General features: G+C 41.0%; 1 protein-coding gene across 5 annotated transcripts in view; it reads left to right on the top strand.

Moving 5' to 3' along the window:
• The window catches only part of ntrk3b (neurotrophic tyrosine kinase, receptor, type 3b), a 172,838-nt gene that overhangs the window by 138,238 nt on the left and 15,407 nt on the right, over positions 1-19,193 (top strand). For 3 of the 5 annotated variants that reach the window (XM_084003337.1, XM_084003336.1, XM_084003335.1), the window contains 4 exons: positions 7,573-7,703; positions 10,139-10,311; positions 12,173-12,416; positions 13,205-13,273. In XM_084003337.1, coding sequence (XP_083859463.1) covers positions 7,573-7,703; positions 10,139-10,311; positions 12,173-12,416; positions 13,205-13,273 — 617 coding nt within the window. The remainder of the gene's footprint in view (positions 1-7,572; positions 7,704-10,138; positions 10,312-12,172; positions 12,417-13,204; positions 13,274-19,193) is intronic. The other 2 variants (XM_084003339.1, XM_084003338.1) reach the window with 1 other exon arrangement.

The following is a 19,193-nucleotide window of genomic DNA, read 5'->3' as shown; positions in this document are numbered from 1 at the left end:
GGTGACGGGTCTTTATTTCCACCACTGATGACCAAGCCTGCAGCAGCAGAATAAAGTTAACGTACAGAAATGCATTGCACCCGTCTGCTTACGTGAAAAATATACCGATGTATCTGCGAGGACTAACAGCCGCTCTCAGATGTCAAATATAGCTATTTTGTGTTGGGAGTCACTTCCACAACCTCCCCTGAGCAGCAAGTGTGAAGTACTTAGTGCTTAAGTGTACTTAATGCTTAAACTTTAATCCAGCAACAACGCCGAGGCTGAGCTCAGGGAGAAGCCATTGTCAAAAGAAAATCAATGTACAATTTTAGCTCCATATAGAAATGTTGTGCTGTGGAGCCACTGAGTTTTCAATATGAATGAGTTAAATATAACTTTATGAAATAAATCAACATTAGACTGTGTAAAATAATTAAATAAAATTGCATTTTTGATTTGATTTGATTTTTTTTTTCTCAACCTAATAGACTTTCATTGTAGCTCATTTTTATTTCATAATGACACTTGTTTTCATAATGTTACTTTTCAAGACTGCTTTGTCACCAATTATCCCTCAGCCAATCACAGGAAGACTTTAGGACTCTTACTGTTGGACTCAGAGGTCTGTTTGTCTCTGATATGTTACCAGAAGAATAAAGAGAGGCTAAGCCTCGTCCATCCAATGATCCACAAAAAAGTACGGTAGTCAACGATAATAGACAAAACGTGTTTTTAGCCCGGTTTATGAATTATAGATGATGTTTGTCCAGAAAGCCACAGTTTGTTGTAGGTTGGTTGTTTTATCATTAAGTTTTGCGTCTCTCATCTCAGGCAATGTACGTCACCAACGCGGCTGCTAGCTTGGCTAGCTAGCTAGCTAACTTAGCTAGATTTCATGAACAAATGTAACGTAACTAATGTTACCTGATGTGTTTTATCCAGTATCTCTTTTTATCAGCCGTGAAGCAAAAAACGAGCGAGACCTGCTGTTAGTTCATCACGATAAGAACCACACAATCATCGTGGCTTCCCTGGAGAGGCGTAAATTACACGACCTCTGATTGTGTCGTGTTTCTAATTATGCATTTTGACATTCTTATAATTCTATTATTAGGGGATACAAAAAAGTTTTGTCTCTCGCCGTTGACTACCATACATTTATTTTCCGAGATAAAGAGATCCCACTGGAAGGGGCAGGGCTAAGTCTCTCTAGTATTCCACGGGTTTGGGCTGATGTGTGTGTGATGCAGGTTATGTTAGCCAGACGTAGGTGGTTAATCACATACGAGCCACGGTGTTCTCAAGGCCAGGCAGCAGCGACAGACACGCAGGCCGGCAGGCAGCCAGCCGCAGCAGGTTAGGAGGAGATTCCCACTGAGAGTCAACAGTAAGTGCTGGTTGTTCATGTCACAGTCGCACAACGCTGCCAACAGAGCCCATGTGCTACGGTGAATTTAACGGCAGGGAGATTTTGTATGCTATTACCTGCTGGATGGTTTCCTTTCACTTAACTATTATCTCCCCGCGGTGCCCTTTTTGTACAGCAAGTTAAACTGTGTACATTATTTCATATTGCAAGTCAGCGACTGTAAAAGCAAGAATAAAAAAAGACAAATGAATCATAAAACATCAATAAATTGCTCTTAAAATTATTTGTTTGTCCCTTAATCAGACAGTTTATAAGAGCTGACCTAACATGGTTCTTGTGATTGTTGTCTCTAAGAAAAAAAAAATGTTTGAGTGAATTAAAATTGAGTTCAAGTAACTTCAAAGTAACAAAAATGCAGAGTTGATGCAGGAAGTGAGAGTTTGGGAGGATGTCCTCAGCATTTTTGATTGAGCCGCCGTGTCTCAATGTTAAAGCATCCGCCCTGCAAAAAGACAAGTTGTCGATAAGCAGAAGCCGCGCATCGATCGACCCGCTCACACTCAGGGAAGCTGTCAGGCAGAAAAATCTTCACGCACACACACCTGCAGGGCAGGAATCCACAGGAATGCACAAAGTTGGCAGGTATACGGAGAAAACGACGCCTTCAAACGCACACGCACAGACAGACGTGCACACGCCCACACAGGTACACGACTAAGCCCTCCAAACAGCTGGTCTCCCCCAGCTGCCTGACCGGACTCAGATTCTGTTGTGTTGTCTCTCGGCCTCCAGGGAGAACATTTGCTGGCGTCGAGGCCTCAGGTGAGCCAGGACAAATGAATGATGCTGAGCTGCGGGATAGAGATTTAATCTCAGGGCTTTTCAGTGTGCCACTCTGGGTAAATAGGCTGCAGGATGCAGCCCAAGTCCGCCTGCAGAGGAAACTGAAGGTTAAAGTAACTTGTCCTCACCACTGTCGAAGGGCGCCCTCCATAATGGCTGCTTCATTCCCATCAGAGGGGAGGACCGAGGTGGTCAGTGGCTATTTAGCAGCAGGAAAACAAACCTGGGTGCAATATTTACATCCAGGAAGAGAGGGCAACCAGTACAAATGGAGAGTTAAACGGGTTTTTCAATGTTGCTGAATTAGTAGTGGACACAGTGTTATCCCCAGGAGAACTCTGCATTTCCTTTCATTAATTTCCTGCCGTTGTGCAGACGTTATTAACAGCTTTACAGTCAATTACCAGGCAATAACCTGGATTATTTCCCCCTAAACAACCCAGCTGTTGTGGAAATGTAGTTTTTTACATTTAAGTTTCATTATTATAGTCACAATAATTTAAACAAGTGTGTTTCGGCTGCAAGGGGGAGGAAGGAAATAATAACAACAGTCACTCAGGATTAAGAAAATATATTGTTTTTATTAAAAGGAAACTGGTTTAAAAATGAAAGGCTGTTTACAACTCTGAGGAGTACTGTTGGATTAAAGATTATTGGAAGGAAGTCTCCAGATAAAACTCGGTGGTCGAGTTGCTTTGTTGGTAATGTACGCGCCGGGTTTTGACAAGAGGAAGAATGTTTTTATTTTGATGTTTAGTTTTAAAGTTTTTTGAGTGCATCAATGTTACAAAGGTGCAAATCTAAATCTGCATTATTCTTTCAAAGAAATGACCGGCTAAACAGAGTGATTACTGAATGAAAGAACTTGCATTCTCCTGGATAATTGAATTGAATTCAAATGTTTTTTGTTAAATATGCAACAAAATCAATACAAACAAGATAAATAATCAAGATCTACACGAGTAGACTCTCTAGTTGCATTTCCATCAATGCAGCGTTAGAAAATGAAAGTAGAGTTCTGTGGATCACAGTCAGCAAACGCCCCTCTGACACATGAAATTGGATTTTCATTCTCATAACACTAGTTTGTAAATCGCAAAGCTTTATCTGTGTAGCAACCAAGCCAACATTACTTGCACGTTTAATTATTTTGACTCACTTGTGTACTATTAATTATTGTGTTCAAATGTGAATAAAAAAAAAACAGTTTATTCTGTCAATCACATCACATGTATTTAGTCTGAAACACATGAAATGTCGGCCAGGGTGCAGAGAGAGTCCAGTAGATGGATTAAAGGGAATTTCAGATATCGGAGGCTTGTGAATGTGTCCTTAGCTGACAACAGCACAACCCAGGGAGAGCCGGCTGATGATTTGCAGGCAAAAATATATATTTTAAACTGCATGAGCTACAGTATTTTCAATTATAATCTAATATATTTCAATAGCATGTGTCAGGTTTAACGCTCGGCCCTGTCATAGCTTTTGGCAAAAATGGCTATATAAAATAAACGACGGTGTCGCAGGTTTAAAAGGGAGACACCACCACGGTAACGGCAGCTTGTTTACAGCCCATTGTTCTGTATACAAAACTCACGGTGCAGTCACCGTGCACTGATGGATGGTTCGTTTTACATCAGCATCAGTCTTCCTCTTTCAATACAACAATATGTTCCTGCGTCATCTTATCGTTGTAAGCAACAAATGTCATTGTGGTCCAGTATATCACCTCAGAGTCCCTTTTGTTGGAATAAAGTCTCTGAAAAATGTTCAAATCTGGTGCTAAATGGGCAGCCATGTTAATCTTACAGGACGAAAAGTGTCATAAAGCCGTTAGTCGAGTTCCCATAAGGTATCGGCTCGGTTCCATTTAATTCTTGACACATTGTGACACCTGCAGTTAAAGCCCATTTTGGCTTCCTGGCTTAATACTGACCCGCCACGAAGCAGATCACGGTAGCTTCTGATTTATACGGACAGGAAAAGGTGTTTCCTCTGTGATCAGTAGGCAAACATGTCAGAGACAGGAGTGAATTATTGAAATAATGAAGTTAGTTTAACATTTAATTAAACAAATGCGCTTCGGTTTAGTTCATTTACATAATGACAAAGATAAACGTTGAGATATTTGTGATGAAACTGATAAGCTATAAAAATGATCGTTGCAAAAGTCCAATTTGCACACGAGATAAGAAATGCGTCTATGAAACATCGCCACGGCGAAGGTCAAGATAGCGATCGAATGCTAACTTATGAGGAAAAGTTACTAAATTATACAGTTTCCGAGCCTCCACCTGCTGATAGATGAACACCTTCACATTGTTTTCAATTTTTGGCGTATCACCAAATATATCGTCCAGAGAAACTTAGTGGTATGTGCAACAATAATGTAAGCTTCAATACCTGGATCGTCGGCATGACAGGCAAGCGATAATAAGGCTAATGCTTATCCTTGAATGATCATGAATGATGGACGAGTGCATGGAGAAGAATTAAACTCAAAGATTATTAATATTTCTTAAAGAAAGTACACTTGTGGAAAAGTAGAGATACAATTCAGTGAGGGAGATGTTAAGTTTGGGAACAGATAAGAAAAAGCATGCTGTGCCTTTATCGGCTGAGATGATTTGGCCTTTGAAATCCAGTCAAAACACATTTTGAATTAAAATGTGTATCAACTTAAGGATTTGTGGGGTTTTTTCTTCAGACCTTGGAAAGCAGATTTTGAGAGGATGATACTATGACAGTGATGTGTGAGTGTCCCTGGTGGGGCTCTCACCGGAAAAGTGGCTGCCAGCTTCTGCAGACACTGGTGTTCTGATCGACTTTAAAACTGGAACATTTCTTCATATTTAACAGCGGTTCTCAGAAACGGTGGACGTTGATGGCCTCCGACGGGAACACCAGAGGAGCAGGTGACGTTCTTTATGAATAGTCTCCTCAGCGTGTTTGCGACATGATGGTCGGGTGATTCCGGAGAAATGGCAGAGAAGAAAAGAAAAATAACCCAGAGGGAGCGTCGGACTGGACTATAATCTGTGTCTGTGAAGGACGAAACGTTTCGGAGATCACACCGTCTGGTTGAACTCCTTTTGGGTTTTAAGACATGGCAACCAGAAATGGAGCTGCTGTCTCCTCTCACAGCTAATCCTATACAAGCTGAAGAATAGTAAGGGTTCAGATACATTACTATACATGACAATTGTGATGCGGTAGATAAACGGTACGTGTTACATTGATTTAAAACCCTTCCCTGAACAACTGCGGTCCGATCATTAGTGAGGATGCTGACATACGGCTTCGGTCTCTGACTGTTAGCATGATAGCTTGTATGCAGCCATCATGTAAATATCCAAGACACTTTTACGGGACTCTTGTTTCAAAAGGAGTCAGCTGGAGACAGCTGGCTTAAATCAAGACTCACTATATAGTGATTTCCCCGTGTTGTAGTGCCATCCGAATGGATAGTGAGGATTAGTTTACCTACAGTGGACTCAACGTATACCACGAATCATTTTAGAAAATAGTGTATAACTGTTGGTCACAAACATTTAAAATTTAGCTGAAAAATAATTCATTATGAATAATCAATGTCACCATATTTCTATGTCAATATCCAATATTTTTTCTACCTAGAAAACAAAATATGACACGTTTGATTCAGCTTTACAAACCTATTTCAACCAGTAATATCATAACATCCATCCAGACGCTCAAAACTTCAGACTTTAAATTCTGGTTCCTTCTTGTAATAATTGATGTTATAATGTCATGGGGCATGATTTCTTTATTGGAGGCTGAATATTTGTAGATCTTTGTTATGCAATCTTAGCCTCATAATAGTTTTGATGATATTAAGAAACGAGTGGTCTGCAGACACTGAATAAGCTGGGACATCCCCCTTAATTTACTGTACTTTTAACAATATTATATATATATATATATATATATATATATATATATATATATATATATATGTATATATTAATTATATATTAATACATATTGGAAACTGGTTGCTTGCTTAGAATTAGATTTTATTTGTTTTAATATTTAATAACTTTGCTTTGGTCCTTCAGCTCTATTTTTGTTTCCTGTTGTTGAGCAATAAACATGCTCCTTTAATTTAATTGAGTTTCTGTAGAGCTCCAGCTAATGTGTGATGTACAACCCTATATAATGTGGTGTTAAGCACTCGCATCTCTTCTGAGACTATATATAAATATAGGTGTGTGTGTGTGTGTGTGTGTGTGTGTGTGTGTGTGTACATTTCTATAGAAACACTGCAGATCTCATGGTAAAAGTATAAGCTGTCATGTTTTATTCAGAGGCAGGAAGAGCAGGTCTGTTCAGGAGCCAAAGACTCCTACACTTCCCCGACTCTTTCATACTGTGCCCGGCAGGTAACAGGGTGAAGCCGTTTACCCCTTGATACCTACCTGTCTCCATACCGTCTGTCTCACAGTTCCTCCCTCTGTCTCTGTCTCACTATATGACCTCTTACTCACATGAGTGTGGTCAACTTTTTTTTGTAAGACAAATAGAAATAGAAGAATAAGCTTCAATGTTTTGACCACGAACATTGCAATCAATACAACTGGTTGAAGGTCACAACATCAGTTATGAATGGACCTGATTGTCCCGTAGCTGTCATATGATCCTGCACAGTGAGTTATTAGGAAAACAATAGAATCACAAGTATGGAGAGAGACAGAGGGACTCTTTTTCTCACCGTGCTCAGCCAGTTGTTTTATTTTGATCATAGGGATTTTACAGAAGTAGACATTTTACAATTCTGCTCTCATTACAAAATGTCCCCTCTTGTTGTTGGATGTCGACAGTAAACCCAAGAAAAGCAGATAAGAGATTTGCAGCCCGGCGTGGCCGGTGTCATCTCACACTTTATTTGCGCTTTGGAGATTTAAAACCACTTGAGCCGCAATGTTGCCATTACTGTAGCTTCAAAGTTAGATAAAACATTTGTTACAGTTTGAAAATAAGACATATTCGGTATCACATTTATATGAAATGTATTCAAATATTCAAGATGCTTGTTTGTTGTGGATTCACTATTACATCAAAGAGAACATTTAAGATGTCCACCCTTTTGTACACGCTTCTTGTATTGTATTGTATTGTATTGTACAAACGTGAGATCTTGACTAGAATTTAACATACCTTCCTACATATTAGCTGGACCCACAGTGCAGCACAAACAGCTGAATGCACTATATCTCTCTCTTTGCTGCTTTCCCCCCTCTTTTTTCTGGTTTCTTGTCTCATCAAATCTTTAATATCTGAGGAAAGGTTGTTTCTTTACAATGACTATTTTCTTGTCTTCCCCCTCTGTCTCCTCTCCCTGTCCATCTTTGGTTTAGTAGTCCAGCACATAAAACGGCGAGACATCATCCTGAAGAGAGAGCTGGGTGAAGGAGCGTTTGGGAAAGTCTTCTTGGCAGAGTGTTACAACCTCAGCCCCACCAAGGACAAGATGCTGGTGGCTGTTAAGGTGTGTTTTCTCTTTCTGTCTCTGTTTTGTGTGTGTGTGTTTGTGTGTGTGTGTGTGTGTCTCCTTCACATTCCAAATGGTCCACTGTTTGCAAAAATTCCAAAATCCAAGACGCCGACAGCCAATATGCCTAACTCGAGGCTTCAAAACCGGAGTCCATTTATTATATCCAGTCCGTGCTTTGTACCCATTCAAAATCGGTCTAAGAATCAGCATGGGAGACTAGCAGTTACTGTGGAGCAAACTCCAGTGAAGTTGATGTTTTGTTTCAACGAGCTAGAGCATTAAGAACCATTACCCCTGTGTGGTGGCTCTCAATGCTTTCACAGTCCTCAACATTAAGTTGCGCTTCCCAGCTCCCAGTGTGGATACGAGCAATTATATGAATGTGAAGCGGGGTAATACTGGGTATGAGATTGCAGACTCAGCAAGCCTACACAGGAAGGAATAAAATCCAGTCTGAAAACAGCACTGACCTTGACAGGAGATGTTAGAAGAAGAGTTAGTCACTTCCTCTTCTTTGTACTATGGAATTAACAAAGGATTTGTTCTATAATTAGCATCCTCTACAATTATTTTCTTTTAAATACATACATGGAATGTGCATTTTCATCTCAACATGTTCCTGTCTGTGATAAACCAAAAAGAGGCTCTCTGAATACAGCTAAAGGTCAACAAAGGGAAAATTCATTGCAGTGCTTTGCCTCAATTTATTGTAGTCAAGCACTCGAAGGTATTGTTTTGGAAGGATGCCCAGACAAGAAACATATCCTTAAGAGTGCGGTTTGATTTGGTAATAGATTTTTATGGCCATTTTACCTACTCTGCCATACATCTCAACCACCTCCAGCACTTCACTGCAAGAACAGCACATATGAATAAATGTGTTTCCATCCCAAGGTCTTTCCATCTGAAATAACGTGCTGAGAAAGCAGGACTCGAGGCCAAGGAGATCAAGAGAAGCAACTTGCTGTGTTTTCTTGTTCCGGATAAAGTGTCAAGAGTCTTTTTTTCCTCTAATTGCACCTGCAAGAAAGCATGTGATTGCTGTCATTTTTCCTATTTTTTCTCTTTTTGTCCCTGATAATGCCACCTACCGAGATCCCATTAAGATATATGGCATGTGTGTACCACTTCAACAGGTACCCCTTACTTGATCTGTCTGCCAATCGGATCATTTTTTTTGTGCACAGTTGATACAGCCAGCTGCCTAAAACATATATACACGCAATCAGTCAGTCAAAGACTATACTCTATTACTAAACATCAGGAAACAAATGCTGTTCAGCCAGGATGGAAACTTCTAAAGCTTTATTGATCATTCGAAAATAAATGTATAATAGTTTGGTATAAACTCAATGTTGTGTTTTCCATCAGGCGAACCCTGATGATCAAACAGCAACTGTTTTTCCCCTGTTATTGTTTGAAATCCCATGGAGTAAAGCTGGGGCTGGTACTGTCGGGGATAAAGGAGGAGGTGGGCAAACAAGCACATCAATGTGATCTGGAGGCAGTAACAAAAGGGAACAGATCATCGGGTATAAAGAAAAAGATAGGATAGTGTTTGGATTCACCAAGATTAGGAGTTTTCAGGAATGCTTACCTGCCTCATACCTGCCAATGCTAACATGCTGATGTTTAGCCAATTATCTACCTTATTTTAACATGCTAACACTTTCTTATTAGCACTAGCTGAGGGTGGTGGGAAAGTATTTAGTTTAGATGGTATTTGGTCATGAACAAAAGATTGAAGTTGCTTCTGAATTTGCTACAGGTCTCAGTGGATGTAAGGGGCTCACCAAAAAATTATTGGGATTACTATTACAAAATGTGGTCCTAGAGGAAAGATTATGTGGCCAACAAGTCAGTAGGGTTCATCTTACCTGCTGTACAGCAGCAGGAATCTCAGGATATCACAAGATCAGGGGAGAATTGCTGGATCAAGTGATCACATGAAAATTGTTTGGCTTCGAGTAATTTTTGGCCGAACCAGTGTCTGGATCAATCAGCGTCCTGTGAGGGGCTACTGGCAACTATGGCATTTAGATGAGTAGATGCAAATGTTCTTGGGCGGCCCTTAGCAGACTGGGCAGACTGGTGGCTGCTGGATGCTTCTCCCTGCAGAGACACTTAAAGCATCCATCGTGAAGATCAGTCCTGGTTATAAGGCCAGGACGTGATGGGCAGTGGACACTGACCAGGTTCTTTAAGTGGCAACTCCATACGTGGAGGTGAATGATTACTGGAACATCATCAGACAAAAGTCTGGCACAATGAACTGTAAGGGACTAAGGGCTGCACAGGATACATTGGTTGATTCCTGCAGACTTGGACTGGGGAAAGCATCATCAGCTCGTTAGACCATCTGTTGTGATGTTGACTTTCTCCAAACGGGTAAGGACAACTTTTATATCTACTTATATTTTCTCTTCCAGACGCTGAAAGATCCCAATCTGTCTGCAAGAAAGGACTTTCAAAGGGAGGCTGAGCTGCTGACCAATCTGCAGCATGACCACATTGTTAAGTTCTACGGAGTGTGCGTAGACGGAGACCCTCTCATCATGGTGTTCGAATACATGAAGCATGGAGACCTCAACAAATTCCTCAGGTCAGTTCTTCAATGAAGGTCAAGTCAATTTAATGTGCCAAGATGGTGCTGGCTGCCGGGCCACTTATGTGGGTGAAAGCCTAATTAAAGTGTAAATGTGTGTGTGTGCCACCTCTATCTGGGGTATTTTAACTCAAGTTACTGGTTTGATTTTTAAACGCAAGCGGCGACAAAATTAATAACAGCCAGGAAATGTAAAGCTTCAATACAAGTCCTAGAAAACTAAAATTACTTTGTCAAATGTCTGCTTCTGATACAATATCCAGCCGAATTCACAGCTTTCTGGGTTAGCAAACACAAGTGCTTTAGTGCTTTTGTCCCATAATGTCAGGCTGTACCGAGGGAAGTGACCTCTGATAAGCCTCAACAAAGGCAACATGATGCCTGTACAGCAAGCGCTTTGGTAATGGGAAGCTTCACTGGAGTTGATGTCAGTGTGCGCACGAGTCTGGGATAGAAGTGTGTTGTTTCAAGTGTGTGTGTGTGTGTGTGTGTGTGTGTGTGTGTGGTCTCTCTTGTTTTTGAAGTTTGAGCAATAGTTGAAAAGATGACATGTCGAGATTGAGTTTGAGTGTGTGCGGATTCACAAGCGTGTGAAGACTTTCTGTTGGGAAATCATTCCTGAAATGAAAGGCAATGTCGCGAATGATGAAATTCTTTCATGCAAGGTGTAAGACGTGGCTGATTTTTGGTCTATTGGTCCTGTTGGTCACATTTAACAAATGAGATCAGTAGGAATGGATAGACTATCAGATATGTGGGTCCAGATGAACAGGGGGGGGGGGGGGGTCACCTGCACTCATGATGTAGTGTGATGGTAGAGAGGTAGCGAGACAAAAAGACCCACACTGAGGAAGAGGACTTCTAATCCAGCCACGGTGGAGCTGAGTTATTACCGACAAGCTTAAACCAAGAACATTGAATTGCACTAAAATTGAGAGATGGTTAAAGAAAGTCCTGCGAGAGAGTGGGAGAGCTTCCCTGCATGGCGTGTGTGATCTGTAATCACAGTGACGAGAATGTCAGGAGAACAGCAGGGGCTTCTCACAGGAAATTAGTTCTTTGTCATCACCTACAAGTGCTCAGCAGGGTAAGAGCTCTCGACCCATAGTCTGCTAAACGCACAACTTACAGCTTGACAGGCTGGAATCCAGAAAGTAAAAATGTGGCAAAGAAAGACCACCAATGACTTGTGTACAAGCCCTGAAATTAATAATTAAAAAACAGTGCAGACACTTAACTAGTGCTGGTTTTAAAATAGCAAATTTACGACTTTTTTTCTGGGAATATTTCCCCCCTGTCTCGGCTCTTTTTTTCTTTCTTTCTTTCTACAGTGGCCCTAATACGCCGTCGTAGTTAACAGCTTATCTTTGCAATTAAAGTTGCGTGAGTGGATGCTGGTTTGCAATTTGCACTTTGTTAATATATCTAACAGATCTTTATTATGTTAATTGTTCTCAATAAGTAGGCTACAAAAAGGCATCAATAATGTCAAGGTTCCCACATTTAGTTGTTAAAGTGAGACTATGTAATTTTCAAATGAAGTAATAGCACAAATATCCTCTCACCAAGTATGGTTTAATGCCAAATCTACTGATTTATATGGGCTGGTATGACCAGAACTTGTTGTGGCTACTGTTAGTAAACTTTAGATTGATTGCTTAATGACTGACATTAGTCATGAACAGCTTCACTGACTTTATGGATCTTTTCTACTAGTGTGACTGTTTTATCACAGATCAACATTTCATTATCCTGTAATTACCCCTTCTGGCCACAGTGGCTGCAGGTTAAACTGAGGCTAGAGAACTCCATCATCGATATTCATCGTATCAATCATTCGTCTTTTTTGGTCACCCAGAGCCCACGGCCCAGACGCCATGATCCTGGTGGACGGCCAGCCCCTGCAGTCCAACGGAGAGCTGGGCCTTTCTCAGATGCTGCACATCGCTACCCAGATCGCCTCAGGCATGGTCTACCTGGGCTCCCAGCACTTTGTCCACAGGGATCTGGCAACCCGTAATTGCCTGGTGGGCAATGGCCTGCTGGTCAAGATTGGAGACTTTGGCATGTCCAGGGACATCTACAGCAGTGACTACTACAGGGTAAGACTTTATGCCTTTCATTTGCCATCAAAATACTGGGGGTTAGAGAGGTTGCAGAGTTCCGTTCGCCCAAGTGATTGTACATTTTTTCTTCGTGCTTCAAATGTCCCCCATCGTCGCCTTTGTGTTTCACTATGTTCAAATGAGAAAAACTGCCAATAACAAATCCACTATTTGTGTCCTTTAAAGTAAACATTGGCTATTACTTTGCCTCTTCCAGTCAATTTTAACACAAGGAATAATCGTTAGTAGTCTCCACCTTACACATAAAAAGTACATTTTATTTGTGGATGTTCACAATACTTTTTACTTAGTTTGTAATTGGGTCCAAAACAATCCTAAACAAATCCTGTGGGCCTGCTTACCAAAAAAGCTATTTCTAAGGGGTGAAGACTGCTGCTCTCTCTTGGGTTGTTTTTCTTGTTTATATGTTTTTGTTTCCATCCTTTATTCCGCGGTGCAGCCCCAGGCCCCCACACCAGCCCTCATAGATCCATCCGAGGATGGAGAGGTTTACCGGTGTGGTAGGAGATGAGCCTGCTGAGCCTCCAGCCCGACGCTTAGAGGCTTGTTTATATAGCTTACGATTCATGTCCTTTTCTACTGTTTAACACGATTAGCAACTCAGAACGCCGCAAACCAGGTGGCAAATACTGGGCTGACGAATTTAGCATTTTGCTGCATAAATATGTTGGTATTATAGAGTGACGGCTGCAAACTATCTGGATCCTTTAAACAGCCTGGTCTTGGTGAAATGACTTTAGGTACGTCTGATTTTGTTTTCCCAGCGTGGCAGCTGGGCCGGTTCGGACGTTGCTGGGGGCAACGCCAGCAGTTATGAAGCACTTGCCTGCTGGGTAAGCAGCTCTGCACACATAAAATGATTTGTGAGGAAATTTTAGCGAGATGTCTTTAGTGTTTGGTACATTGCTGCTTCATGCAAACCATCTACGTGGTGTGTATGTTATTAAAATCTGAATATTTTGTTTTGGGGTTGTTTGGGGTTGTTCAAGAATTATAGCAGTTTTATGTTTATGTGTATTCGGTGAGTGTTCAGTGCAGGCTGGGGAGGTGGTAGAGTGTGTGGCAGTATCAGCAATCTCCTTGTTTTGACGCGGTGGATGGACAAGTGTCAGGTTGTCAATGACGACAGGAACAGGAGTCTGAATTCATTCAAATCAATGGACGAATTTGGTTTCAAAGATCTGCCACGGCTGTGTGTTGGGAGGCTGTTGAGACAAATCACCATAAAACAAGAACACACATGTACATCGCTGTATAAATTCCAACGTTGTCTTAATCTAACAGTGTATGAAAAATCAGCCTCATGCTCTGTGACATAGCTTGAGGGTGTTTTCATTTTCCAGCTGCACTTTCAGAGTTTATTGCAGCTTTAGCGTGAAGGGTGTATAAATATTCCACTTGTAGTCTTGTATACTCATTATAAGTTCTTTATGGATGAGAATCATTGGATGTTTGGACACTGGCGGCTTCACATAGGCTAGTTTTAGGGTAACCATGACAGATCTTATGCTATTAACCGTAACAGTAATAGGAGGATGCATGCATGGGTTTTTGCGCGTCGTTCCAATTTTGTGTGTCACTTACCTATGGATCCATTTGTGTGCTCCTTGTAGACTTTTAGACAGAATGTTGGCTTTTATTTCTCAACTGACATGATTTAAGATGGAGAAGAAGGCCAATGAGTGTTTAAGTTCAAGCAAGTATCACAGTTAAGGCCTGATCCCTGCACATCATGGTATCAGGACATTTATTGAGATGAAATGTCCTGTTATTTGCAGCTGATGTATTTATGTTCACTCCTGTATATTACAAAAGAGTCCTGACCTTCTTGTCAAATTCTGTGGAACATGGTGACTGTTAATCAACTAAACGTTGAGAAGCAAAACTCTCCACGAGACGTACGTTTGGATTTGAGCAGGAATGTGTTGGGGTGTTCCGTACACGTGTGTCTAATTAAATCAAATAAGTCTTTTGCATTTCATAACATTTGATGTGGCAATATGCATATATCTGTCAAAAGAAAGAGAGAAAATAACAGATATTACCAGGCCAGTTGATGGATATATATTTATTTATGTAATTTAATTTATTTTAGTTGAGCCCACCCACTGATGTCAGCTAGCATTGCACTTGAGTGTGTACACTTGAATCACATGTCAGGTCCAGTTCCCTTCCATAAACCCTCAGTTAGTCTATTGGCTGCCAGTACGGTTGTGGGTGTACTGGGCAGCTCCCACTGTGTCTGTGGAGTAGTAAGAGCCTTGGTCGGCCCCTCTGGACAAATAAGGGTCACGACTGTGTGTGTGTGTTTCCTAGTTTTGGCCCAAATAATAGTTTGTTTAATTGGCCAAGTCACAGCTCATTTAGCAGACGGATTCGTGGAGCGTTTTGTGTTAGTAAACAGCAATGACAAGTCTGTAGTTGCGCTGTCACATGTGAGCACGGAAATCACAAACATCCTGCTCCGATTATTTTAAGACGGGCAAAAAATTGCTTATAATTAGAAATGAGGTGAGTTTTCAACTAAAAGGCCTAAATATGTTGTGGGAAAACACAGTTTCTATCCAAAAGAAAACACAAAGTTAGTTTTAATTATAATGTTGTACTTTACCGTCATATTCGGGGTATTCAGTACTAAGATTTGTCAAATGATTTTAGTGTTACGGACCGACGTCCTGACGATAATGTTATGTGTCCCACGGCTAAGCTAAATTTGTGCATAGTCATGTAAAGTAAATGTCATATCATAGATATATTATTACCGTATGCCCCATTCAATCACTGAATGCTTGCCTAACTAATGGAGCGAAGCCTGCAAGCTAGTTCAGGCAGACAACTCAAGCTGCACCTTTATACTCATGTGACATGCCTCATGCTCCTATAATCCTCTTCCATTCACATCCTCCCAATTTGGAGGTCTATTTAAACTACAATATGTCCCATATCGCCCTTTCGGCTGTCATTACCTCTGCTGCTGCGTCAGTATTGCTGTCGTCTTCTTTTAACCCCTCCACACCCCTGCATCCACCTGCAGGCTCCGGGGGGGTTAAGATATTTACTCATCATACCCATCAACTCTATGTTATGACATCTGTAATTAACTTACATATGGGGAGTGATGAGACCGGATCCTAGACACCAAACTCTGACACTGTTCTTAGTCAGACCCATTGTATGACAAGTCCCACCTAGGGCTGTTCGATTTTGCCCAAAAATAAAATCCTGATTTTCTTCTCTCAAAATCCGATTTTCGATTACGATTACGTTTATTTTGTGAAATGACAAAAGGCAAAGAAATGATTTCAAATATGCTGTTTTTTATTGAACATTTTGCAAATAATTTCCCCATTGGGATTTGAGTGCAAACCTTGCTCTTATTAAACAAAAAAAACCCTCAAGTGATTAATATAAAGAACAATTAATGAACTTTTGCCATCTGGCTTTGCTCCATGTTATCTTCTTGTAGAACTCTTGTAAACAAAAAAAAAAAACAGTCCCTTTGGGATTTAGAGAAAAACCTTACTTTCACATGTATGGTGTGTCCGTTAAACAAAAATGAATGAATAAAGTGCAGAATTTTAACTTAACTAAAAAATCGATTTTACGAATTTCATGTTTTTAACATCTTCCGAACTACATAATCGTGATTACGATTTAAAATCGATTAATCAAACAGGCCTAGCCCCACCCACTTTTTGACTTATTACCCCCCCCCCCCCCCCCCCCCCACACACACACACACACACACACACTGTCTTACCGTATCAAAGGTCAGCGCGTCTGTCTGTCTGTGCTATTTTCAGTTTCAGTTCATCTAAGCGTCACAGCTGAGTCCCAGGTAACTCGTCCACAACATGTATTGTAGTTAATTACCAGGATGTTGATTTCTGCCACTCCAGAAAATAAGCTCTAAACAGCAGCTTCATAAATAGTAGCTATCAATGGGAAGAATATAACACATCAGGAATAATCGGCGATGTATTGGAGAATGTACTCTGACTCCACTCCACTTAACTCTTGATTTGATAACATCTACAGAAAGTAATTTAACAGAAATTGCAATCGCATGCAAGCATAAATAGATGCTCTGACTTAGTAATGGAATCAATGTCTACCTTTAGCTTTTTAATATTTTCAAATATGTGATCCGACAGGAGCCAACCGCTTCACAAAATGTACCCATATTTTCTTGCTCATCCTACACAGCCAGATAAAAGTATCAAAACACGTTAAAATGCATCAGGATACAGGAACTCTAATCTGTTACAACATTTCTGGGGGAGGAACAAATGTGTGGCTGCTGCTGTTAATAATTAATGTCTGTTAACTACATCATTGATTTTGCCATTGTGTGTGATAAACAGGAGAGTAATGAAGATCATCTGTTTTTGCCATTCCCATTCTGATATTCTACAGCACGGAAAAATATTTTGATGTCCGAAGTTATGTCTGTTTCCAATGGTTTGAACCGTTTAACGCGATGCACGCGCAACTGCAGTGACACAAACTCAAAATTGCTCTACACCGCTCCATTTAGAGATTAAATGGTTCTGCAGATTGTTCACATCTGAACAATTTTAAGCCTAATATTGTAGGTGCTGCGAGTCAACTGTTCAGTCAAAAGACTGACAAAGAGTGGCTGCAAGAGGTTTGGATAGATACAAGAATTAATAGGGGAACAAGGAGCTGTGCGAGCAGGGTTTTGTACTCTATTCATATTTATGTCTATACTCTTAAATTATGTAGGCGTCTGTGAGCGAAAGATACCGTATATTAATAAGGGAGTGTCAGGTTGCTGTGAGGTAAAAACACTAACCTTCTACTGCAGGAAGCCAGCTTCAGTCCTGGGCCGCAGTGCCGGAGACAGTTGTATTCATGAAGAGGAAGCCAGTGAGGGATCATGTCCCTAAAACTACATCAGAGACTCATGCCGGTTGCTCGGGGTATTTGTGCAGACGAGGGCGGACCTCTGAGCACGTTATAGTCCCCACCGACAGTTCGACACTCGTGTGTATTTACACTCCGCCCTCGCCAACAATGGAGTTAGCAGCAGAAAGCGCCGCAGTGGGATCACATTTTAACATGCGGTTAAAATGTGTCCAAAACTTTCCTTTTTAGACAAACCATGGTTCCTTCCATCGAACTCAGTGGTGGATTTATTGAGGAAACTTTAGATGGTTGAATAATTTATTGAATAATTTACTGACTTGGCCCTCACACACATGCACACACACACAAGTACAAATCTGTATATTGGATTTGGCAAAAACTAGAGAAATGGTTTGTAAAAAAGAATAATGAAATAAAGTGTGTGTGTGTGTGTGTGTGTGTGTGTGTGCAATGCCCCGTGTGAAGCTGCTGTTGGGTGCGTGGTGATAGCATCACCGCCCGCCTACACAGGAATATTGACAGAGCCCAGAGATAAGGAGCTCCTAACAGTATTGGACACTTTCCCTGTGTTGAGTGATTATAAATAGCAGCGCCCTGCCAAGAACACAATCCTCCCGTCGCTGACTAGTCGTATTGACGCCCGTTGCCCTCCGGGACTCCCGAGACACTTTGCAACAGGAGGGGACAACCTCAAGAAAGAGATGAATATTGCCCTAAATTGCACCCATCATATCCTCCTGCTCTGCCCGGCCCTGAATGCACTTTTGTGTTGTTTAAAAAAAAAGACAGCTGCAGAACCTGAGCAACCCCACGCCAGGGCCGACGGCTCCTTTGTAGCTGTTTGATACCGCTGCCTCATCATAGGTAATGCTTTCAGGGAGTGAAGCACTGAATTATGCATGTTGAGGAAGGTAAATGGCAGTGAAAATCTATCTGTGCTTTAAAGACAGAAGAGTGAAATACTGTTGTTTTACCAGAACAGTTTCAGAAACAGTGGACAAACGGAGGAGCTCACACCGTCAATCTGCAGTCCTGCTCACTTATCATTATTAGAGGTGTTATTTTCTTTGTGGATGTCTTCTTTAATTGAAAGCAGAGATACCGTGCATTGCAATAAATGTGATGGTCCTTGGCAGCTAATTTCCATCTGTCATTTTTCTTATCAAACTCAGTTATCATTTGGACAATATTCATTGGTTGTGTTGAATTGGGGGGGGCCAAGAAAGCTGCTCCGTGATTAAATGTATTTATGTAATTTGTTTTGAATGAAATTTCTGGCAGCAACTAGGTTTCCTGAGCACTGCAGGTAAACTGAGACCCTGGTTCTTCCAGACAAGGAGAGAAATGGCTTCTAAACCGCTCATTACAGCCAAATTATGAACAGTGACATATAGTTTCCTGTCAGAGGAAATTAGGTAGAGGCTTCCAGTTTCTACCTTTTTAGCTCAAGAATATAAAAAAAAAACTCCTCATACATCTCTCCAGAGGTTTGCTTGCAGCCTGAGAGTTTTCCTTTAGCAATGGCAGGGATTTGCTCTTCTGCTCAACGAGGGCAACATTGTCCAAATGTAAAGCAGGACGATGTCCAGCTAAGTTAGGTCAACAGGCAAGGCAACAACAATTACAATCTTAATCTTATTTGGCTAGGAAATAAAAATAGTTTTAAAGCCAAAATCTGTATTTTTTTTAATGAGACTAATCAACCACTATAACAACGTTATAATCCAATAACTCAGTTTCAAGGACTTAGTGTTCTTTGTGACTCTGCCAGGAAGTCTCTGCTTACCTGCACTGCTTTGCTTTGAAGAAAAATGGTCCCCAGGTTTCTTCTGTTCCAAGGATCAAACAGACACTCCTCTGCTG

This window comes from Eutrigla gurnardus (genome assembly GCF_963514095.1).
Source record: "Eutrigla gurnardus genome assembly, chromosome: 1".
NCBI classification, from domain to species: Eukaryota; Metazoa; Chordata; class Actinopteri; order Perciformes; family Triglidae; genus Eutrigla; species Eutrigla gurnardus.
Note: the sequence above shows the minus strand (reverse complement) of the source record. Positions and strands in the feature narration are given on the sequence as shown.